The sequence below is a fragment of the Hemiscyllium ocellatum genome, chromosome 5 (assembly GCF_020745735.1).
Source record: "Hemiscyllium ocellatum isolate sHemOce1 chromosome 5, sHemOce1.pat.X.cur, whole genome shotgun sequence".
Classification (NCBI taxonomy): Eukaryota; Metazoa; Chordata; class Chondrichthyes; order Orectolobiformes; family Hemiscylliidae; genus Hemiscyllium; species Hemiscyllium ocellatum.
The window spans coordinates 39139398-39164927 of record NC_083405.1 but is presented as its reverse complement, the minus strand read 5'-3'; the positions used below and the strand labels follow the sequence as shown (position 1 = coordinate 39164927).

Here is a 25530-nt window from a genome sequence, read left to right as displayed (position 1 = left end):
ACTTTTGAAAGTATAAAAATGTTTACTTACTAAGCTAGCCTGGTAGTGTTTTTAGAGCAGTAAGCCTGGGCTCTTTTCTGGGTCTGTAGAACGTTAAGGTGCAAAGATGGCCTTTAGAGTGTGCTCTTCCTGTCGGCTGTGGGAGATTAGGGAGAGTTTCCATGTTGCTGATGGATTCTGTCTGCTGATGGATTAAGTGTTTAGTTGTGAATCGTATTGGATCACATGGATCAGTTGGAGTGGCAGTAAGAGGCAATGAGGAATTTATATCTCCCTCCCTGTAACTGCTGTCCGTCATACCCTGTAGCTCCTGTATCTTCGGTTTAATCAGAGAGATGGGTGACCTCCAGGAAAGGTAGGAGAGGGAAGCAGGTAGTGCAGGAGTCTCCTGTGGCTATCCCCATCTCAACCAAACAGGCTGTTTTGGAAAATGGAGGGGTGATGGACTCTCTGAGCAGTGTAGCACTGACAGGCATATTTCTGGTACCAACACTCTTTAGTGTAATGAGGGGTATATAAGGTTCTGAGCAATCTACTTGTGATAGGGGACTCTGGTCAGAGGTACAGACAGACATTTCTGTGGCCAACAGCAAGATATCAGAATGGTGTGTAGCCTTTTTGGAGCCAAGATCAAGGATATCTTGGAGAGGATGCAGAATATTTCAAAGGGGAAGAGGGTCCAGCAGGAGGTTGTTCACATTGGAACTAACAGCATAGGACAAAAGGACGAAATTCTGCAGTGAGAATATAGGAAGTTGGGCAGGAATTTATAAAGGAGGTAGTAATATCTGGATTACTTCCCCCACTAGTGAGGGCAGAAATAGGAAGTTAGAGCAGATGACTGTGGCTGAGGAGCTGGTGCATTGGATCATTGGAATTTCTTCAGGGGTAGAGGTTACCTGTACAAGAAGGATGGATTGTACCTGAATTGGAAGGGGACTAATACACTAGCTAGGGAGATTTGCTAGAGCTGCTCCGGAGGATTTTAAACTAGGAAGGTGGGGGTTGTTGGTGGGACCGAAGGAGATAGTGTGGTAATAGATCAGTCTGAGATTGGTACAGTTGGGAAAGGGACTTGAGGCAGGGCAGACAGGAACAAAGAATGAAGTGGAAGTGCTAAACTGCATTTATTTCAATGCAAGAGGCCTAACAGGTAAGGCCAATGAACTCCAGGCATCGTTGGGAACATGGGACTCCATATAAATTAGAGACGTGGCACAGAGATGGGACAGGACTAGCATCCAAGGTATCGAGCCTATAGAAAGGGTGGCAAGACAGGATGGGAAGTGGGGTTTTTGATAAGGAATAACATTACAGCTATATTTAAGGAGGATATTCCTGGAAATATATTCAGGGACATTAGTTGGGTGGAACTGAGAAATAAAGGGATGCTCACCTGATTGGGATTGTGCAATCTACTTTCCCCAATAGTCAGCGGGAAAGTGAGAAACAAATTTGTTAGAGTCATTAAAGATGTACAGCATGGAAACAGACCCTTCGGTCCAACCTGTCTATGCCGACCAGATATCCCAATCCAATCTAGTCCCACCTGCCAGCACCCTGCCCATATCCCTCCAAACCCTTCCTATTCATATACCCATCCAAATGCCTCTTAAATGTTGCAATTGTACCAGCCTCTACCACATCCTCTGGCAGCTCATTTCATACACACGTTATCCTCTGCGTGGAAAAAGTTGCCCCGTAGGCCTCTTTTATATCTTTCCCCTCTCGCCATAAACCTATGATCTCTAGTTGTGGACTCCCCGACCCCAGGGAAAAGACTTTGTCTGCTTATCCTATACATGCCCCTCATAATTTTGTAAACCTCTATAAGGTCACCCCTCAGCCTCCGCTCCAGGGAAAACAGCCCTATCCTGTTCAGCCTCTCCCTGTAGCTCAGATCCTCCAACCCTGGCAACATCCTTGTAAATCTTTTCTGAACCCTTTCAAGTTTCACAACATCTTTCTGACAGGAAGGAGACCAGAATTGCATGCAATATTCCAACAATTGCCTAACCAACGTCCTGTACAGCTGCAACATGACCTCCCAACTCCCGTACTCAATACCCTAAAAATAATGGGGGTGGTTGTGGTAGGGGATTTTAACTTTCCAGGTATCGACTGGGACTGCCATATATTTAAGGGTTTAGATGGAGAGGAATTTAAGTGTGTACAAGACAATTTTCTGATTCAGTATGTGGATGTACCTACCAGAGAAGGAGCAAAGCTTCACCTACTCTTGGGAAATAAGGCAGGGCAGGTGACTGGGCGGTCAGTGGGGGAGCACTTTGGAGCCGTGACCATAATTCTATTAGTTTTTAAATCGTGATGGAAAAGAAAAGACCAGATCTAAAAGTTTAAAATTATAAATTGGTGGAAGGGTAATTTTGACTGTATTGGGCAAGAACTTTCAAAAGTTGATTGGGGCAGGTGTTCGCGGGTAAAGGGACGGCTGGAAAATAGAAAGCCTTTGAAAATGAGATAACAAGAGTCCAGAGAAGATATGTTCCTGCTGAGATGAAGAGCAAGGCTGCTGGGTGTGGGAAATGCTGGATGACTAGAGAAATTGAGGCTCTGGTTTTTAAAAAAAAAAGCCATATGTCAGGTACAGAGAGCAGCAATCTGTGAATCCAAGGAGTATTTGAGAGAAATCAAGAGGGCATAAAGGGGACATGAGAGAGCTTTGGCAAATAGGGTTAAGGAGAATCCAAAGAAATTCTACAATACATTACATTAAGGGCAAAAGAGTAACTGGGGAGAGAATAGGGCCCCTTAAAGATCAGCAAGGCGAACCATCTGTGGGACTGCAGGAGATACTAAACAAATACTTTGCAACAATGATTACTGTGGGGAAGAAAATAGAAGATAGACAATGTGTGATTTAAATAGTAACAGCTTGAAAAATGTCTGTACTACAGAGAGGGAGGTGCTGGATGTCTTAAAAGGTGAATAAATGCCCTTGACCTGAGCAGATGCTTCCTAGAACCCTGGGTTGCTAGGGAAGTGATTGCTGGGCCCTTTGCTGACATGCTTTATAGTCTTAGATGGACAGCACCAAAACAGACCCTTCAATCCAATTCAACCATGCTGACCACATCTCCTAAATAAATCTAGTTCCATTCGCCAGCAATGGGCCCATCTCCCTCCAAACCCTTCCTATTCCTCTGCACATCCAGATGCCTTTTTTAAAATGCTGCAGTTGTACTAGTTTCCACCACTTCCTCTGGCAGCTCATTTCATACACACGCATCACCCTTTGCATGAAAACATTACCCCTTAGGTTGTTTTTAAACCTTTCCCCTCACCTTAAATCTCTACCCTGTAGTTTTGTACTCCACCACCCAAAGGGAAAAGGGCTTGTCGACTTACCCTATCCATGCCCCTCATGGTTTTATAAACCTCTATAAAGTCATTCCTCATACCCTGACACTGGAGGGAAAATGGCCCCAGTCTATTCAGCATCTCACTATAGTTCAAACCCTCAAATCCTGGCTATATCCTTGTAAATCTTTTCTGAACTCTTTCTAGTTTCACAATAGCCTTCATATACCAGGGAGGCCAGAATTGAACATGCTATTCCAAACGTTGCCTAACCAATGTCTTGTATAGCCGCAATATGACCTCATATTCTCAATGCACTGAACAACAAAGGTAAGCATACTAAATGTTGCCTTCACTATCCTATCTAACTGCAACTCTACTTTCAAGGAGCTATGAACCTGCACTCCAAGGTCTCTTTGTTCAGCAACAGTCCCCAGAACCTTACCATTAAGTGTATAAGTCCTGCCCTGATTTACCTGTGCAAAATGCAGCACCTCACGTGTATCTTAATTAAACTTGGCCCATCTGATCAAGAATCCTTTGTACTCTGGGGCAACCTTCTTCGCTATCCACGACACCTCCAAATTTAGTATCATTTACAAACTTACTAACTATGCCTCCTATGTTCACAGTCAATTCATTATATAAATGACAAAAAGCAGTGAATTCAGCACCAATCATTGTGGCATACCACTGGTCATAGGCCTCCAGTCTGAAAAGCAATCCTCCACCATTCTCTTCTGTCTTCTACCTTTTGAGCCAATTCTGTATTCAAAAAGCTATTTCTCCCTGTATTCCATGTGATTTAACTTTGCTAACCAGCCTGCCCTGAGGAACCTTGTCACAGTCCAATATAGATCATATCCACTGTTCTGCCCTCATCAATCCTTCATAATCCTGACTGTTTTCTGTGTATTAACCAATCCTCCGTCCAATCTAATAAATTTACCCCAGTACTGTACAATAGCAATAGCATGTAATGTGACATCTTATTGATTTGTCTGCTGAAAATCTGAAAACAATATCAGCTGGCTCCCCTTATGAACTCTGCTTGTTATGTCTTCAGAAATCTACCAAATTTATCAAAGCATGACTTCCCTTTCACAAAATCATGTTGACTGTTTGATTGCATTAATGTTTTCCAAATATCCTGCTATCTCTTCCTTTATTTGGAGATGCCGGTGTTGGACTGGGGTGTACAAAGTTACAAATTCTGCGTCTTACAATTGCGCACTCCACAACCCTCTGGTGAAAGAGTGGTGCTCCGAAAGCTACCGCTTCCAATTAAACCCGTTAGCCTATAACCTGGTTTTGTGTGATTTGTAATTTTGATGGACTGAAACATTTCAGCCTGCTTGAACACTCCCTAAATCCAATGAGTTCTGGAATATTTTGCCCAGTGTTAAAACCCTCCGGTTCTGGTGACCTGTCTTCCTTTTATTCCCATTCGTTTGTCAAATACTTTGCTTCTTATGTTAGAGACTGTTAAGAGATCTTATTCTTGTTAGCACCTTGCTTATCTGTTTTGTAGTGACCCTCTACCATGCAACTGATGGAAAATATTGTATTAGTTATCTGCCATTTTGCTGTATCTATTTCAATGTTGTATCCCCCAAGTGCCCCATATTCACTTTCTCAGTTTTCTTTCAGTAAACCCAATAGACGTTCTTGCTAATTTACTCTTTATAATCCATTTTCTCCCTCTAGTGGCTGCTAGCATAAAAATTCTCATTCTTTGCCATTTTGTATACCTTGCTTTTGGATTGGAGATGGTCTATTTTTTTTACCAACCACAGGTGGTTTATCTCTCAGCAGGTTCTCCTTTTAGACCAGAATAACTTTTTCCTGAGATTGAATTATGTGCCAAAATGTTTGGCACTGCTCATGTGCTGATCTATCCATTTTTGTCTATATTTTCCTAAACAGGCTTTCAGACAATTCTTACTTTGTAATTGCCCTTTATTTAAGTTGAGAGCTCCCTGGCTTGAGAGACCCAACTTTCTCTCCTTCAAATTGACTTGAAGATTCTACAATGTTTGTCATCACCTACCCTCTAGAGAATCCTTTAACTCAGAGCTCCGAATCCTACCCTACTACATGTTACTGGATGTAAAAATAGCCTGTTCCTTTGTTCATTTTGAAGCAGTAGTAGTGACAAATGGAAGGAACATCACTTTTTTTTTCAGCAACAGGTGCTGATGTAGCAGCTGTGTTGGCATTTGTCCAATCTTTGCTGTGTGCAAGCCACCTAGAATATTTGCTGGTTTTTTTTTGTTTGCAAATTCGCTGACTTAGAGTTTGTGGTTAGGTAGCTATAAAGATATTAAAACTTTCAAGAGCCCTGATGTTGACTTGAAAAACTGAAATGAGGTAAATTGCAAAACCCAAAGAGTCTCTTCAACTGCAAGACCTTTTGTTTTCCAAATAGTTCATATGGCAGGTGTCTATTTTAATCTTTATTAATATTGGTATTGTGAAATTACACGACATGCCTGATGGTTCATTTATCTAGGGTGTAGGTTTGCTCGCTGGGCTGTAGGTTTGATGTTTCATTACCTGGCTAGGTAATGTCATCAGTGGTGACCTCCAAGTGAAGCAAAGCTGTTGTCTCCTGCTTCCTATTTATATCTAATTTAGATATAAATAGAAAGCAGGAGACAACAGCTTCGCTTCACTTGGAGGTCACCACTGATGAGGTTACCTAGCCAGGTAATGAAACGTCTGGATATCAAACCTACAGCTCAGCGAGCAAACCTACACCCTAAACCTCAACCTGAGCTACAAACCTTCACAAACCTTGCGGGTTCATTTATCTGCCAGCATTTCAAACATTTAAACTTGCACACGAAATGGCAAAACTGTTGCCTTTGAAGCAGTTTTATCATAGCTGTCTTTAAACCAACTCCTCCAGGCTTTTTGCAGCTAGTATTAATCGCATCCAAAAATGTGTTGCCTCTATCCTAACTTGCACCAAACTTACTTTTGTTGAGTTGGGGGAGATGAGACTGGAAGGACCAAAACCAGAGACGGATTTGAAAACTAGGATGGAAATTTTCAATTCGTCTTCTCCTTAAAAACCATGACCTATTGTAGATCAATAATGCAGGAGTGATGAGTAAATGGGACTTGGTGCTAGCGTTCAATAACTTTAAAAGTCTGAATTTCAAACTTGTGAATAACCAGTGGTGGGGGAAGTTGAGAGACTTTAATGTAACTGATTTGAGTCTAACTGCTTTTTTTGTGTATAGAAGCTGAAGAGAGTGGTCTGAATGTCACTTGCAGTGTGGGCCATGTTTACACCGTTCTGAGTTTAGATCAGAGTGATGCTGGAAAAGCACAGCAGGTCAGGCAGCGTCTGAGGAGCAGGAAAATCGACGTTTCAGGCAAAAGCCCTTCATCAGGAAACCTGATGAAGGGCTTTTGCCCGAAACGTTGATTTTCCTGCTCCTTAGGTGCTGCCTGACCTGCTGTGCTTTTCCAGCACCACTCTGATCTAAACTCTGGTTTCCACCATCTGCAGTCCTTACTTTTGCCTATGCCGCTCAGCATGTGAATGGATAGTCCATAAATAAATAGGCTGGGTGAGGGTTCAAAAAACAAATTTTGGCCTCAAAAGAACATCAACCACCTGGTAAAATTCAATTATTGGAGTGACCAGTGAGAAAGTTACCATCTCATGTGGGAGTGACAGGAACAACTGCTCCAGTAACTTGGTCCTCTCTTGGGTTTGCTGTAGCTCTGTAGTGAGTCAAACTGTGTGGGCAATGCATTAGCATGAGTGACTGAGACTGTAATGCACCAAAATTATTATGTATCTTTTAAACCTGTGTAAGTAAACTGATTTACTTACACACTTGCTGTCATGCATTCTCACACTTGCTTTTTTTTGGGCAGATTCATGAAATATGTTGAGGTAAAAAGATATATTTAAGAAATAGATAAATAAGGTTTATCACAAAGGTAAGAAATGTCAGACATTAAGTGCTAGATGAAAATTCAGTAAATGTCTTGTAATTGTCATGTAATGAGGTGCTCCGCAAGTGACTGAAGGAAAGTGAGATGCAAGGTGTAGAAGTGTAAATAGGATCTTGATGACACATTGCACATGTGATATATACCTCCAGTGGACATATTGGATTATTGATTAGTTTAATTCTTGTTTGTGAGCAAGCATTTGGTTTCATAAACTATGCATGCATACATTGACCATCTGTTCTATCAAACTGTTCTGTTGTGTACTTAAAACCATAGAATTGTAGAATACCTTTAGTTAGAAGCAGGCCATTCACCCTGTTGAGTCCATACCATGTCTGTCACTGCATGCCTTAACAAGTTTAAAAATGGGTTATTATGTTACATGTGGTATCAAGTTCACCTATGGATGGTGCTATTGGTTTCAAATTTTTAACAATAAAACTTAGAGGTACCACACCACACAAGATTTTGGTTTAGATTAGATTACTTACAATGTGGAAACGGGCCCTTCGGCCCAACAAGTCCACACCGACCCGCCAAAGCGCAACCCAACCACACCCCACATTTACCCCTTACCTAACACTACGGGCAATTTAGCATGGCCAATTCACCTGACCCGCACATCTTTGGACTGTGGGAGGAAACCGGAGCATCTGGAGGAAACCCACGCAGACACAGGGAGAACGTGCAAACTCCACACAGTCAGTCGCCTGAGGTGGGAATTGAACCCGGGTCTCAGGCGCTGTGAGGCAGCAGTGCTAACCACTGTGCCACCGTGCTGCAGACTCCTCTTCAATATGACCGGGGAGGGGTGGGTGGGTGGATGAAGACCACTCAGAAGAAATTAACCCAGTCAAGCCTGAAAGGAAGTTGCTTTCTGCTTGAAGCTATTCCTGATGCATGATCTGCTGTCATGATGTGCCACAGCCCTCTGTCTTGGCAGCATTCTCTACCTATCCATACATGTACCTCATTTGCCGAAAGGCTAATATTCTTCTTCTGTATCTAGATTGACTCCTCTTTCTGCTGCCCTTCACTTTGCTGTCTTGATTTATTTTTGGTCATTCTCAGCTCTGATCAGATTGGCCTAGATGCTGACATTTTACATCCTAATATTCGTTTTTGAATTCCTTTCTATCTTACAAATTTCAAGAGCCCTCTCTTTTTTTTGGTTTATGGAGTTTCTAGCATATGTTCAAGCATCCGTATTTCAAAGGTCTCTTCAGATCTATACCTATTGCCCAGGTTCCTGAGGTGTACAGGAAATTGTGAATAATTTAGCATCTTATGAGTGTTTGTCTTGTAATAGGTTTGGGTTTTCTTAACAAAATTACTACTGGCTATCTCTGTCATCCTCCTCACCTCTGCATCACATCTGCCATCTTGTTATCTTTTATCCTAAATAGTTTAATCTAGTGTGACATCATTCAGTTCAATCTCCAAATAAGTTTCTTGTAATATATTCCTTCTAACTGCCATGGTTGTCCTCTTTGGTATTTATACTTAATCCATATTCTAAACTTCCATTTTTTTTCTTGATCGACGATATTTGGTTTTGATTAGTAAAGGGCATGAAAGATTATATCAGCCATGATCTTAGTGAATGGTGCAGCAGACTTGAAGAGTCTGTTCAGTGTTCAAGAGTTATGTCAGAGACTTGAAACCCTGCAGTGAGTAACTCTCTTTCAAGGTCCTGAAAAGCGGTCTACTATCAAAAGGCACAAGTCAGGATCGTGAAACACTTTACGTTCTGAAGGGGCTGTCCGAGAAACATTTGACCAGACAGGGTAAAAGCAAGAAGGATGTTTCCAATGATCGGGGTATCCAGAACCAGGGATCTCTAAGAATATGGGGTAGACCTTCTCGGACTGAGATGAGGAGAGATTTCTTCACTCAAAGTTATGAACCTGTGGAAATCTCTGCAGCTGAAAGCAGTTGAGGCCAAAACGTTGTGTTCTCAAGGAAGTGTCCGATCTAGTTCATGTGGCTAAAGGAATCTAAGTACAGAGGAACCTCGATTTGTTCAGCATTCGATTAACTGAGTTTTGGATTATCCGAACAAGATCGCAAGGTCCCGATGCTTGGTTAACTGTTAGCTGGCATTCGATTAACTGAACAAAATACTCCCTGCCTGTCTCCTTTAGATAATCGAGGTTCATGTCTATCTGGGAAGAAAGATAGTCATACAGCATAGAAGTAGACCCTTTGGCCTAACGTATCCATGATGACCAGTTTTCCTAAATTGAACTAGTCCCATTTGTCTGTGTTTGGCCCATATCCATTTGAGCTTTTCTAGTTCATGTACCTGCCTCAATGTCTTTTAAATTTTGTAATCGTACTCTCCTACACCACTTCCTCTCGCAATTTGCTCCATACACGCACCAAAAGTTGCCCTCTGGTCTGTGTTTTTTAATCTTTCCCATCTCACCTTAAACCTAATACCCTCTAGTTTTCGACTCCCCTGCCTTGGGGAAAAGACCTTGGCTATTCACCCTATCAATGCCCCTCATGATTTTATAAACCTCTATAGAATTAACCGTCCCCCTCCTACAGCACAGGGGAAAACAGTCCTGGCCAATCCAACCTTTCCTTATAACTCCAACCCTCCAGTTAAATAGCATCCTTTTTTGTATAGCAGGTGAAACAATATACTCAACTGGATGATGAGCCATGATATTGAATGGCAGTGCAAACTTCAAGGCCTGAATGGCTTACTCATGTTCCTGTGTTCTATGTTTCTGTTCTGCGTGAAGAGTGGATGTTGAAGGTAGTAGAGTGTCTGCTTCATCCTGGATGATCTTACGATTCTTGTGTTGTTGATGGAACCCTTGACTGGACAAGTGTTTCACGATCCTGACTTGTGCCTTTTGATAGTAGACAGCTTTTCAGGACCCTGAAGGAGAGTTACTCACTGCAGGGTTTCAAGTCTCTGACATAACTCTTGAACACTGAACAGACTCTCCGAGTCTGCTGTACAATTCATTAAGATCATGGCTGATATAATCTTTCATGCCCTTTTACTAATCAAGAATCTGCCACCTGTTGTTGTAATCACAATATTTACATGGTAGTTCAGTTTCTGGTTCATGCTAGCCCACAAAGTTAGTTAATGAGGGGTTCAGTAATGGTGGTGTCATTGAATGTTAAAGGACAATGGTTTGATGCTCTCATGTTAACGTGGTCATTGCCTCGCACTTGTGTAACGTAAATTTGGCTTGCTAATTATCAGCCACCACCTACACATTGTACGAATCTCCTTTATTTGTGCATGGACTCCTTTAGTATCCGAGGAGTCATAAAGGTGCTGGATGTTGGAATATAAAAGCAGAGATGTGCTACTGAGACTTTATAAAGCTCTGGTTAGGCCCCATTTGGAGTACTGTGTCCAGTTTTGGTCCCCACACCTCAGGAAGGACATACTGGCACTGGAACGTGTCCAGCGGAGATTCACATGCATGATCCCTGGAATGGTACGAGGAATGGCTAAGGATCCTGGGATTGTATTCATTGGAGCTTAGAAGATTAAGGGGAGACTTAATAGAGACGTACAAGATAATACATGGCTTGGAAAGGGTAGACGCCAGGAAATTGTTTCCGATAGGCGAGGAGACTAGGACCCGTGGACACAGCCTTAGAATTAGAGGGGGTAAATTCAGAACAGAAATGCGGAGACATTTCTTCAGCCAGAGAGTGGTGGGCCTGTGGAATTCATTGCCACAGAGTGCAGTGGAGGCCAGGACGCTAAATGTCTTCAAGGCAGAGATTGATAATTCCTCGTGACAACAAGAATCTAAGGGCTATGGGGAGAATGTGGGTAAGTGGAGTTGAAATGCCCATCAGCCATGATTGAATGGCAGAGTGGACTCGATGGGCCGAATGGCCTTACTTCCATTCCATGTCTTATGGTCTTATAGTCTTATGTTGTACACTTTTCTGTGAATGTCCCCACTGCTAATGGAGAGCAGATCATTTAGAAAATTTGAAGGCAATATGACTCCGTGTAGTATCCCGAGGAACTTCTCTAATGATGCCCTTTGGCTGAGATGACAGACCTCCCAAAAACTACAACCATCTTCCTTTTTCTACTTGGATATGCCTCCAACCATTGGAGAGCCCACCTCCCTCCTTTTGACTCCCAGTGTTGCTAGGACATCTTGATGCCATACTTGGAAAAAAATGCAGCTTTGATGTCAGGCGTAGTCATCCTTGCCTGCTGCCTTGACTACAAATCTTTTGCTCGCATTTGGACTGGAGCTGGACCAAGGTGGCTGTCAGTAAGAACTTTATTGCTGAGTACCAGTTTGTAGTATTGCCAGTAATACCTTGCATTAATCTTGAGAGTCATTTAATGTGGTGATAACTAACTGGGTTGAATTTGTTCTCTTTTTCTCATGGACAGGCATACCGGACAATTTTCCACATTTGCTGTGTTGTAACAGTACTGCAACTACTTGGCTAGGGTTATGTCTAACTCTGTAGCAGAAGTCTTCAGTTCTGTTGCTAGAATATTGTTAGAACCCATGTGCACCTATCAGTATCTTCAGATGTTTCTTGATTTCAATGCATGTCATTCTGCTATAACATGACAAGTTGTGTTCCTTGCAACCCCGTGCTCTAGAAAATGGCACTATGTAAAACCACAATAGAAAATTGCTGTACATCTTCAGTAGAAGGTTCACGTTATTCTAAACATTGTCTGTAATTCCTCAATTGTGTTTTAGCCAATTTGCATTGACGAAACACATGTTATACAGTGACCTGTGCAGTAAATTGAATTGGCTGATAGCTGTGTCTGTAATGCTGCAGACCATGGATGCTGAGATGAGTCACCCAGTTGGCTTGCCTGAAGATGTTTGTCAATGCTCAGTTTGCTTGGTCGTGCAGAGCTCCTCTGTTATTGAGGATGGAATAATTTATGGGTCTGCAGTGACTTATTTAATTGTCCGTCACCATTGATGTATGTGAAGCAGTGCTACAGACTTTTTGGTCTGAAGCTGGTTATATGCTCAACTACTCTCAACTAGCCTGTAAAAGGCCCCTTGCATTGTTGTATTGCTTAACATGCAAGTAATCCTATTCCGTAGCTTCCCCAGACTGACATCACCTTAAGTTTGCTGGGTGTTGGTCCCAGCAATGCCCTTTGGCACTGTACATTAAGCGAGAGTTGATTTCCTGGCTTGTTGGTAATGACCCTATGGATAATATGATGGACCATGAAGTTAGGATTGTAGTTGAATGTTTTCAGCTGTTTATTACTCACAATATTTTATGGGTGCCCAGTTTTGAGTTTCGATCTGTTTGAAATCTATCTCCTTCAGCACATTGGAAGTGTGACATGCTGTGCTGATTACCGCATAACGATCCTCCCTCAGCTAAGTAATCAGTACTCCTCCACACTGAGTAACACACGGAGGAACCACGGAGGGTGACAAAGGTGCAAAATGTACTCTGGGTGGGGGATTTCAATGGCCACCAGCTGCACAACTAATCAAGCTGGTCGGGTCCGAAAGGACATAATTGGCCTGGACTGATTCTGCAACAAGTAGCAAGTGAACCTTTTGGCGAAAAAATATATTTGACCACCACACAGTCCTTGGGCGACAAAGTCCTGGCTGTATATTTGACAATCTCCGTTGTGACATACAACGCGATCACTGTGTTAAATGGAACAAATTTCAAACAGATCTAGCAACTCAAGGTTGGCCATCCATGAGGTGCTGTAGGCTATGAGCAATATACAGTGCTCCAAATAAGGCCAACTGAAGTCTTATACAGCTGCAGCATGACTTACCAACTTTTATATTGAATGCCCTGACTGATGAAGGCAAACATGTTGTATACCACCTTTTGGCATCTTATCCACCTTGTGTTGCCACTTTCAGGGAGCTGTGGAATGCACTCCAAGATCCTTCTGTGTATTAATGCTTCGAAGGGTCCTGCAATTCGTTGTGCATTTTCCTCTTGTATTTGATCTCCCAAAAATGCTTCACCTCATACTTGTTGAGGTCAAACTTCATCTGCCATTTCTCCATCCAATTTTCCAACTGATCAGTATCCTGTAAAGAGGACTTCTCATTGTTGATAGGACTGTTTCTGCCAATGTCATTGCCAAGTGGTCTTGTTTCATTTCGTTGTCAAGTCTTCATAGCAATTTGATACAATGGTGGCTTGTGAATCATTATCGAGTGAGTCATCGTTAAGTCCCACGATTTTAAAAAAATCAGGAAGTAGTTAGGGTGCAGGATGAAGTGGGCAAGTGGAAGATGAAATTTATTGTAGAGAATTGTGAACTGACCTCAGTTTGGTAAGAAAAATGACAAGGTGCAATATAAAATAAAGGGTGAAATTTTATATCTTTGCTAAAGCAGAAAGACTGGGGTATTTGTGCACAAAAATCATTGGTGACTGCTCAGATTTAGCAAGTGGTTAATAAATAACACAATCCTTAATTCTATAAACCAGGTATAGAGCAAAATCTGTATAAAACGTTTATTTAGACTCTGATCTGTACCACACACATGAAGATGTTAGTTAGATTAGATTACTTAGTGTGGAGACAGGCCCTTCGGCCCAACAAGTCCACACCGACCCACCGAAGCGCAACCCACCCAGACTCATTCCCCTACATTTACCTCTTCACCTAACACTACGGGCAATTTAGCATAGCCAATTCACCTAACCTGCACATTTTTGGACTGTGGGAGGAAACTGGAGCACTCGGAGGAAACCCATGCAGACACGGGGAGAATTGTGCAAACTCCACACAGACAGTTGCCCGAGGCGGGAATTGAACATGGATCTCTGGCGCTGAGGCAGCAGTGCTAACCACTGTGCCACCATGCTGCCCAAAAGGATGTAGATAAGGGTCATACATATGGTTTGGGTTGAGGAATAAATGCATTGAGTAGTGTCTGGATTCCAAACAGATTCCACGTTCTGGAGTCCATCTGCAAGTTGATTTGTATGCCACTTGCAACATTATGCAGGGCAATGTAAAGCAGCCATACAGGAAACATTCAAATCTCCGGTCATTTAAAGTTTCGTCTCCATAAAGAATAGCATTTGTTGATGTTGGGGAGGAGACTCCCTGTAGTGGAGAAACCTGGAAGGTGTGGTAGCATCTGTGGATAGAGAAATTGTGTTGACGTTTCAAGTTTGTTAAGACTCTTCAGAAGTCAACCCATTCAATTCCAGAACTTTAGTTTCTCTGGCTGAAGTCTCCACTTCCGGTTTTTATTTCAGATTTCCAGTATCTTCAATAGTTAGCTTTTGTGCAAGAGTGAGGGATTTCTATTACATGATTAGACTTGAGAAGGTGGTGCTGTTCTCCCTAGAGAACGGATAGTTGAGAGGAGAGGTGGTGAAAGTATTAGAAAAAAATATCGCTACATATGTAGTCAGAGTAGATGGTAGGAAACTGTTACTAGTGGTAGAAGGTTCAAGAACTGGATAATAGATTTAAGACCATCTACAAAAGAAACCATAGTAATATATGGAGAAGCACTTTTGTAGTGAATGGCTCAGATTGAAAATGCGTTGGCTGAGTGTGATGTCAGTGTTGATCTGCCATGGGATTCTGTCTCCAGAAGGTGCTTGGTTCCTTTTGAGCATCTAACTTGCGCCTCAGCCATTTCCAGCATCTGCATTTGAAAAACATGTTGCTTCACCTTCACCGATTTACAGCGTGAAGCTTGGCACGTCAGTGGTTTGGATACTGGGTGTTGGATTGCACATCAGCCTGATGCATCCCCACTTGTGGGAAGGACCTAATCTAAGAGCCAAAAATATAAGATGGTCAGTAATAAATCCAACAAAACACTTGGGCAAAGGGTATACTTGGGCTGTGAGAATGTAAGATTTAAGGTTTCATGGTAAATAATGTGCACTTTCTTCATATTTAACTGTACAAAGTGGTTGAGAAAGAAAGGGATGAGAGGATCTGGTTTACTGACATTATTAGCTGAAATGAACTGTGGGCTCCTGTGGAGCATTACTGTCCAGGATGGGATTGATGAGGCAAACTACCTGTTCTGTTAAGCATATAGGAAGAGGAGTAGGCCATTCAGCCATTACATCTGCCTGATATTCTCAATCATGGCCGATTATCTACTCTGGGAACGTGGCACTATCTCCATTTCCCTTAATACCATTAGTCTCCATAAACCCAGCATTTTGTCTTGAACCTGCTCAATGACTTGAGCTTTCACAACCCTCCAGGTTGAGAATTGTAATGATTCACGACATTGTTGACTGAATAAATTGCGCTCTCGCTCTCTCGTCCCCTCCCCCTGGCACTCTCATGTGCTCTCTGCCTTGAATAGCTGACCCCTTAACCTGGAGTCACGATCCAGGAGAAGCTTTTTAAGAATTTTTGAAGTTCTTGTTCTTAGAAATTGTAGAGAATACAAAGGCTATTTCCTCGTTTCCCATTATAAGGCAGTCCTGTGATCCCAGGATTCATCTGATGATTTTTTTTTGTTGCAATCACTCTACAGCAAGTAGTCTTTCTTCAACAAGGAGACCAAAATTGCATGCAGTACAGGTGACGTCTCACCAAGGCTTCACAGAACTGCAGCAAAATGTCTTTGTACTCCAAAATCTCTTTGCGATGCATGCCAATGTCCTGTTTGTTGTCTTCATTGCTTGCTTGCACCAGCAAGTGAACTTTCCATGACACTCAAACAAGAACGCTCCGGACACCTGTACTTCCCAGCCTTTCAACATTCTACTTTTTATTTTCGCTATGAAACTGAATCAGGAGATCCTATAATTTGAGCTCTACACCAGTTTAAATTCCATAATTATAGTGGAAAATTACCAAAACAAAAAAAAACCAAAAAAAAAGTCTGCAACTGATCACATTTTTTGTGGAAGTCAAACCTGTTTGATCGAATATTATAATAATCAAAATCCAATCAGTATTGGTTCAGATCAAGTACTTCCCTAAACATTGGCAAGTGTTTAGTACAGTGCATCCTGAGGCTGCTGTGCATACAGTAGCCTTTCATGCCTTTGTATTGATAACCAACAAAATGTTTTCCAATCAATTGCAAATTGTACAGACTTTGAATATTGTCAAAAAAGAGACCTGTTGCCAAAGCATCTCGTCTTGCATTCATTGGACAAATGTAATTTCAAACAATTAAGAAGTGTTTATTATGGAGTAGAAGACCGTCCCTCTTCAGCAACCAGTTTCACTGATTGGCCAAGGCATTGCCATAGAAATCCTCAACTTGTAGGCTCCCATTATTGCAGGTAATTCCAAAAAATGGTACAAGGCTAGAATGTTGCTTCATGCAAGTTGTGAGAAACAGAACTCATTCACAAATCAATCAGCCTGAGACAAAGCCTTGGAAATGAGAACGATTTATTACAGTCTTGCAAGTACCGGATGCTTCTGCAATCAAGCAGAAATGCGTACGTAACAAAACATGTAAACTTTCTTTGTTCAGTTTGCAAGTTGCTGAATCACGCCTCCCTTTTCTCAATGGTCTAATCTCATCCTATCATAAGCCGATTATCTCACTTGTTTTTTTCTCTCTCGTTATATTCTTATCTGGCCATCCTGCTGTCCTTGTATGTCTGCATTCTTTGTTCCTTGTCTGTTACAGCTTCTCCTTTTATCCAGTTTCTGTTATCATACTATAACCTTTATTGTGAAATGTCCCTACTGCTGCATTTGTGGTCAGCAACAACCCTTCATAGTTCCTAGCTTAAAACTATTTTCTTTAAAAGACCCTCTATATTCATAAAAGTCTTAGCCTTAAGTATGCTACATGCTCCAAGAATTCCGTGACAGTTTGTATAATGTCCCACCCCGCAGCCCCCACCTGCAGAAACTACATTTCTAACCTCCCACAAAGTTTACATCAGCCATGTTACAATTGCAACTGATTATCTTTACTTTGTTGACAATATTAGCATACTCTGGGCAGTACTTGCTAAACAATGGTGGATCGCATCGAACAATCGGTGTTTTATTGACTATTTTGTAAGCACACAGTTTGTAATTTGCCTCTTATGAGCATCCAAAGGAACATCAAGTTTTATTCAGTTAGCCAGTCGATGAGCTACATATCCGATTTCAATCCTGCACTGAAACTCAAATTACATTCCTCGGTTTTGTGATGCACAGAAAATAATTTCAGGCTGATAACACCCTATTGGTGGAAAACTCAATAGATTGCCACAGGACAGTGACTTATTTACACTGGTGAGAAGTAACATTCATTCATATACAGAGATCCATTTTGGGCAAACACATGTGCCTCCTCTTCAATTATCTTGAAGTGTAAGGAGCCTATTAAATGCATGTGTTAGCAATGTACATTTATACATTGGTTAGCTGTAACAGTGCCACGGAGAAAGCAGAGTTGATGCACCAATCAGCTCCCTTTTTCAGTGCGATGAACTGTAGTGAGCATTTGAAATTTGACATTCCTGCCCTGATGAATGCAGGACAAAGCTATTCAGCAATATTTAAAGCATTTTCTGTTTTGCTAAGAAAATTACAAAGACCGTGTCTGTGTCAAGTTCAGTAATCTAGTTTGTCCTTTGCAATGGATTTGCTGAATGTATGTAAGACTGCCGCATTTTTGTTTCATGAAGGATACTTCAATTTTGAATTCAGTTGAAGAAAATAGCTGAGTATATTCACTTCCCATGTTGTCTTTTTTTTGTTCTAGGTGTTGGATAGTTTGTTAGCTCAATATGGTTCAGTCGAGAACTGCGAACAAGGTATGCAACTGGAAAAATATTTTTTGCTGTCTATAGATCGATATTTACCGATAAACTGTTCCAATTTTACAAAAAAAGTCACTTCTGCTTTTTGTTCTGTAGTAAACACCGAAACAGAGACAGCAGTAGTAAATGTGACATACTCTACCAAGGAACATGCGAGGCAGTGAGTACTTAATCAACATTTTTTTTTCATGGTTATTTTAATTGTGGAAATACTTATTAGTGCCAAGAGTTTTGTGACCATCTTGGTGCACCACTTAAGGACTCACTCTAACAAATACTTTTTTCCTCAAGATTAATGTGAGTTTTTCCTTCCCATCTCTCCATTTTTCAATATCATAGTTAGAAATGTTCAGTACTTCAGTATTACTGACCAAAAATGCATGCATTTGAAGTTTTGTTTACATATTATTCGCTTGGGGGAACGGTAAAAATGGATGTCACTGGCTCAGCTAGCATTTATTGCCCTTTTTTTGTTGTCCTCGAAGGTTGATGGTGAGCTGCCTTCTTGAATCACTGCAGTTTATGTGCTGTAGGCAGACACTGAAGGAATGGTGATGTATTTCCACGCCTGGATCGTGAGTGACTTGGATATTTCCACCTTTCACTCATCAGGACAGAATCGCAAGAACATCACATCTCTTCATATTACATGAGAAAATGATGCTGATTTTGGTTGGCAAGTTGACTCTGATAGAGGTGTTAGCACTGAGAGCGCACCAGGGAATGGTTCACTACTATATGCTTTTCAGAATTAGAATCCCTACAGTGTGCAAACAGGCCCTTCAGCCCAACAAGTCCATACTGACCCTCCAAAGAGTAACCCACCCAGACCCATTCCCCTACCCTATATTTAACACTGACTAATGCACTAACTTACACATCCCTGTGGGCAATTTAATACGGCCAGACCAGCTAACCTGCACATCTTTGGACTGTGGGAGGAAGCTGGAGCACCTGGAGAATGTGCAAACTCCATGCACAATCGCCTGAGACTAGAATTAAGCCCAGGTCCCTGGTGCTGTGAAGCAACAGTGCTAACCACTGAGCCACCATACTGCCCCCTGAAGTTGTTTAACTTCAAACCAGGCAACTCAACTGGAGCCACAGCAAGGCTATATGGGAATTTTTCAGCAGTACTCCAAATTTTGTTGGCATTTTGGGTTGTGCAATGCAAAAGTACAATACTTTCAGATACTAGAAATCTGAACTAGAGTCAGAATATTATGTGAAAACTCTGGTCAGGTGACCATTGTAGCAGGGGAACCATTTTTTTTCAGGTTGGTGACATTTTATCAACATTGAAAGAAGTTAGAAATGCAGCAGTTCTTTAACCAGATTCTAAGAAGAAAATAAGAGCCTGTGACCTGGTGGAAGCAATAAAAGGAATGATAGAGCAGGGCAAATTACGGCAGTAACAGACCAGTAAAGAAACAAAATTTCCTCTCGAAGAGCGATAAACTACAACACCAGAGCTACTGCAAACATATGCTATCTCAACTAAATTTGAGCAGTGGTAAAGATCAGGTGGTAGGGCATTAATTGGTTAGTGTGTACACACGTGCTCCCATATTCTGCTGCAAGTAACCCTTTAACATGGTTGTGTTCCTGTGCAATATAGAAAAATCACTGCTTTAGTAATAGTGCTTAAAGTATTGGTGATGTAATCACGTTACAGTCAGCACACATTATGAAACTTCGTGCTTTAGAAACAGTATCCCAAATTTGTGAATTGCCTTACAGCAAATTTGTGTTAGAGAAATGCTTGTTATTAGCAGAGTGACCTGTACTTGTCTGCTGACTGCACATGTTTTACTGCAGTGGAAGTCCGCTTTAACAAAGTTCAACATACCACAAAGTCACTTGTAGCATGGAAATGTTCCAAAAAGAGGCAAGGTCTTTGTTTTGCTAGTTAAAAATAGAAGAAAATGATTTCTTAATGCAACTATTACTTTTCAGACACTAACATCGAAGTGAAAATGAACTTGTGTTGTACTTTAACATCACTTATAGAGCTTTCCTTCCTCATTTTAAGATCTCTTTTACCACCTTCACCTAAAAGCACTTCTGCCAGATGACTAATTCTTCTGTTCCAACTAGCATCATTGTGACAAATTCATACATACACCTGATACTACAAAAGTATTACAGGTTACAACTTGGATTTAATATTATGTTGCTAAGGATCAACGGTTTAAAGACATTTTATTAAAAAGTTGCAATGTCTGCCCCCCATTATGAGAAGATGTATTCAAGGTATTCCTTCAAGTGAAGTCAGCCTGCAATTTGCTGCTTGCATGTTTCTGGGTCAGGCCTAGAAGAAAGCAGTCTTTAGTTTTTTTTTAATGTGAGCCTTGCTGATGTGTTTTACTTACCATCAGCTTGACAAAGACAGTTAAGTGCCACTAGACTGCAGGCCGTTTGGTGTAGTTACATTGATAGTAATGTTAGCAATTTTGTCTAGAGTAATGAGCTTGTGTATGGCTAGCTAATCTGTCTCTTATAAGACCCACACTGGATATTAAATTTACGTAAAGGACATTCCACTAAAATGCGGCAGTTGCGTTCCTTTGTGACCTTGCTCTATAGAAAATCACGCTATGGAAAACTGCTACAGAAACTCTCAATGTGGAAGATCAGTATAGGAAATTGTTGTATCTGTTCAGAAGGTTCACGTTATCAAAACAACATATACAATTCATCAATTGCATTTGCTCTGACAAAACGTTCGTTATACCAGAACAGCTGGTGTTAATTAATTATCCTTTCCAAAACTCCACTAACTGTTTGCTGTACTAATTGAAAGTCCATCAGGAAGGTAGATATTCCCTACATTCTCCTTAAACTTCCAAGTGAAAAAAAAACTTTTAACTATTCTATTTATTGTGTGTCCTGTGTGTATAAAATATAAACAGACAGTTAACTATCAAAAACAAAATTCTGAGCATATTGAGACGGCGAAGGCTGAGGAATGGCTTAATTAAAAAGTCAGGTTGGAGGTGTTCTTATTGACTCAATGATGGTGTCCCTACTTCTGAGCCAAGGGCCCGAGTTTAAAGTACCACCTGCTCCAGAGTGTGTAATAATTCCTTGAACAAGTTGTTTAGAAAATACCTAGAAACCAGGTTGGAAAGAAACTTGACTATTTTGCAGTGCAGGAATTTTTTTTACCCTCAACGTGTGAGCAACATTGAATTATGAGACTTCAACTACGTTTTTTTTTCTGGTTTCTAACAATCTGCTCTAGGTAAATAGTTCATGATAAATTATACTTACCAATTGGGTTGGGGAAAAAATGGTTTGGGAACTTTATTGGATTGGAGAGAGTGGGGTGGGGCTAAAGACCAGGATAGTTTGTTTTACTTTTATGATTCCGATTCTTCAAAATTGGACAGGTTTGACTTGAAGTTTAGCTCTGCGCTTTCTGTATAAATGAAGGAATACTGTATTCTCTCTCTCCATTGGTAGAACAGAACATAATCAATCCCATAAAGAGACTGAGTCAAAACTTTTTGACCTAAATTCATCAGGGCTAGGACATAAACTAAACTTTGGAACAGCACCAATAAATGTTAGAAATAGGTGCTGAGTGGTTGGAATGAAGTTGTAGCTGAATCTGTTAATCAGTTAGCTAATCTCAGATCAGGCAGGCTGATTTTTGTCAGGACGTTGCCACTGGGAATTCAGCAGGGATAGACAGTCTTCATAAACATTTCTCAATGAGAAAGGCATTTATATGCATAAACTCTCTCTTCCTACAAAGCTTTCGGTCCCATGTATAATATGTACCTATATACACAGCGACATGCACACGCACACCAAAGTAAGACCAAGTGATGTCTTGAGACGCTCAGGATGTAGGATAGGCATCCCAAAAAATTGGAAAGCTCACCATTGCTAATAATAAGAGATGGACCTGAAGATAAAGTGCGTGTGGGAACCCCAAGATGGTTGGAACAATGTTAGAAGTGGCAGACTGAAATAATTGCTAAAGCTGCAGATCACTACAAGAATTTTGATCCAGTAGGGTATCCCCTGTCCTGGTACAAAACATAGGAAGGATGTATTGGCTTCGGGGTGAGGGTGAACCGCCTAAATTTAATTGTGCATAGCCTCTATGGCTTAAGCTATGAAGAGAGGTTAAAGAAACTAGGGTTGTATCACTTGGAATTCAGAAAGTTGGGGTGAGACCATGGAATCTCTCAAGGTATGAGGGGAGCATTTTAAGTACATATCCTTTTTAAGCTTATATCCTTTTTGAAGGGAGTGTTGGAATAATGGGTATAACCGTGAAAACATGTGGTTTTAAGTTCAGGAGTGAAATTAGTCTTTTATGCATCAAGTTTATTACCATTTGCAGACTTTTAGATCTTTGTAATGTAAAGAAATAATATTGTTTTTGAATTTAGGTTGGGGAAATGGGGTAAAAGTGTGTATTTAGTGTTACGTTGCAGATCAGCCATAACTTTGTTGAAGGGTAGAACAGGCTTTTGAGGTGAAATCAACTCCTGTGACCATGTTGCAATAACAAAAATTGCATTATGATATTGGCAAACTTTAGTTTTGATAAATGGTCACTGACCTGAATTCTTCCAAATATTAATAATCTTGTTCAGTATTTTCTGGTTTCCAGCATAAGTGTTTTGAGTTGGAGGTTATTTTTTGGATTATATTGCAATTTTCTTAATCTTAAACCCTTGTTTATTAATGGAAAGCAAAGTGCACGTACATCTAGTGATGAGTATAAATAATGTTGTATTCTTTAATAGGGCAATTGAGAAACTTAACGGTTACATGTTGGAGAATTGTTCACTAAAAGTAACCTACATCCCTGATGAGATGGCTGCTCAACAGAGTTCACAGCAACCTACTTCACAAACACGGCGTGGTTTTGGTCAACGAGGTCTACCTCGGCAAGGGTCTCCTAATGGTACAGTTAGACCAAAACAGCAACAGTCTGATGTTCCTTTGCGAATCATGGTTCCTACTCAATTTGTAGGTGCTATCATTGGGAAGGAAGGAGCAACAATCCGGAATATCACAAAACAAACACAGTCAAAGTAGGTATAACGTTTGCAAATTTTAATGTGAAGAGCATAATCACTTGGTTTCATTATTAAGATTGTATGCTTTATTTTGAGCTGGCTTGGGTGAGCGGGCAAATTATCAAAGCAGCTGTTAAATTCAATGAGCTGTGATTACTTTAAGTACAAATTACAAGTTGGATGCAAGTGCCAAATTTGTACGTTACCTTGATTCTCTCAAACTTGAGGGAGTAAGAAAGTTGACAAAGGAATTTAATGCCTTGATGCTTATGATCCCTTAGAGAGCAATATACTTTGTATATAGATCATAGACCTGTACAGTGCTGGAATAGGCCCTTTGGCCCACGACGTTATGCCAAATTAAATTAATCACTTCTGCCTGCCCTTGGTCCACATCCCTCCATACCTTGCACATCTAAGTGCTTATCTAAAAGTCTCTTAAATGCCCCTATTGTTTAATCCTCCACCACCACCCCGAGCAGCGCATTACAGATTTCTACCACGTTCTGCAGGGGCGGGGGGGTGGGGGTGAGGTGTTGTCACCTCACTTTTCTTTTTGAACTCTTTCTCTTCCACCCACCCCCCCCCATCTTTTAAATGTGTGCCCCCAAGATTTAGACATTTCAACTCTAGTGGAGTGGTGAAGACTCTGACTGTCAGTCGTATCTATGCATCTCATAATTTTATAGACTTCTATCCGGTCTCCCCTCAGCCTCCAGTGCTCCAGAGAAAACAACCCAAGGTTTTTCTATCCTTCTAGCTCATACCCTTTAATCCAGGCAGCATCCTGGTAAACCTCTTCTGCATCCTCCCCAAACTCCATATGCTTCCTGTAATGTGGAGACCAGAATTGAACAGAATACTCAAGTGTGGTGGAAACAAAGTCTTTTTAATTCAAACTTTCAGTTAATAACAGAAAGGGTGACGATTTCATATTTTAAACATTAACCGTAACAGTTCATCAAAAGCTCTATTGACTGAACAGGTTCTATATGCAGGTTCCACCTTAAGCCACCAAATGGAAAACCCCTCCTTATTCTTGGTCCAACTGGAAAAAAGTCTGGTTTTTAGGTAAACTTTAAATAGTCCTTTATGGACTTATTCATTGTTTCCAGAATCAATCCAAAATGATTAGCCCCCAACTATTTATTCACTTTTGTTTTCTCTATCTGTCAACTAGCGATCTTCGAACTGTCTTCTACAATGAAGTTTTTTTTTTTGGAGGTATTCCCTCTACCCCAAACTAGGTGATTCCTCTCATCTGGGTTTTACTCTCCTACCAGTTTGTTCTTTTGAATCAAATCATATCCAGTTGCGCCACATTGTATCATCGATAGTCACTGGTGAAGTGCGGAAGACTGGAGGTTGGTTAATGTGGTGCCACTTTTTTTTTTAAAAATGGTGGTAAGGAAAAGCCAGGGAATTGTAGATTGAGCCTGACATCGGTGGTGGACAAGTTGTTCGAGGGAATCCTGAGAGACAGGATTCCCATGTATTTGGAATGGCAAGGATTGATTAGGGATAGGTTAGAGTGGTGCTGGAAAAGCACAGCAGGTCAGACAGCATCCGAAGAACAGGAAAAATCAACATTTTGGACAAAAACCCTACAGGAAAGTTTTTAGGAATAGTCAACGTGGCTTTGTACGTGGGAAATCATGTCTCACGAACTTGATTGAGTTTTTTTGAAGAAGTGTCAAATAGGATTGATGAGGGCAGAGTGGTAGACGTGATCTAAGTGGACTTTAGTAAGGCGTTCAGCAAATTTCCTTCTGGAAGACTGGTTAGCAAGGTTGGATCTTGTGGAAAACAAGGAGAACTAACTATTTGGATACAGAACTGCCTCAAAGGTAGAAGACTGAGGGTTTCTTTTTGAGATTGGAGGCCTGTGACCAGTGGTGTGCCATAAGGATCGGTGCTAGGTCCACTGCTTTTCATCATTTATATAAATGATTTGAATGTGAACGTAGGTGGTATAGTAATAAGTTTGCAGATGACACCAGAATTGGAGGTGTAGTGGATAGTGAAAAAGGTTACCTCAAAGTATGACGAGATCTTGATCAGATGGGCCAATGGGCTGAGGGGTGGCAGGTGGAGATTAATTTAGATAAATGTGAGGTACTGCATTTTGGAAAGGCAAACCAGGGCAGGACTTGTACACTTTTTATGGTCAAGTCCTGCGGCATGTTGCTGAACAAAGAAACTTTGAAGTACAGACTCATAGCTACTTGGAAGTGATCTGTAGATTGGGTAGTGAAGAAGGCATTTGATATGCCTTCCTTTTATTGATCAGAGTATTGAATACAGGAGTTGGGAGGTCATGCTGCAGCTGAAGGACATTGGCCAGGCCAGTTTTGGAATATTGTCTGAAATTCTGGTCTCCCTGCTATCAGAAAGATGTTGTGAACCTAGAAAGGGTTCAGAAAAGACTTACACGGATGTTGCCAGGATT

General features: G+C 41.1%; 1 protein-coding gene across 5 annotated transcripts in view; it reads left to right on the top strand.

The window, feature by feature from the left end:
* Positions 1-25530, top strand: part of LOC132815668 (insulin-like growth factor 2 mRNA-binding protein 3-A) — a 130826-nt gene that overhangs the window by 61184 nt on the left and 44112 nt on the right. For all 5 annotated transcript variants that reach the window (XM_060824679.1, XM_060824678.1, XM_060824681.1 and 2 more), the window contains 3 exons: positions 17982-18033; positions 18136-18199; positions 22806-23096. In XM_060824679.1, coding sequence (XP_060680662.1) covers positions 17982-18033; positions 18136-18199; positions 22806-23096 — 407 coding nt within the window. The remainder of the gene's footprint in view (positions 1-17981; positions 18034-18135; positions 18200-22805; positions 23097-25530) is intronic.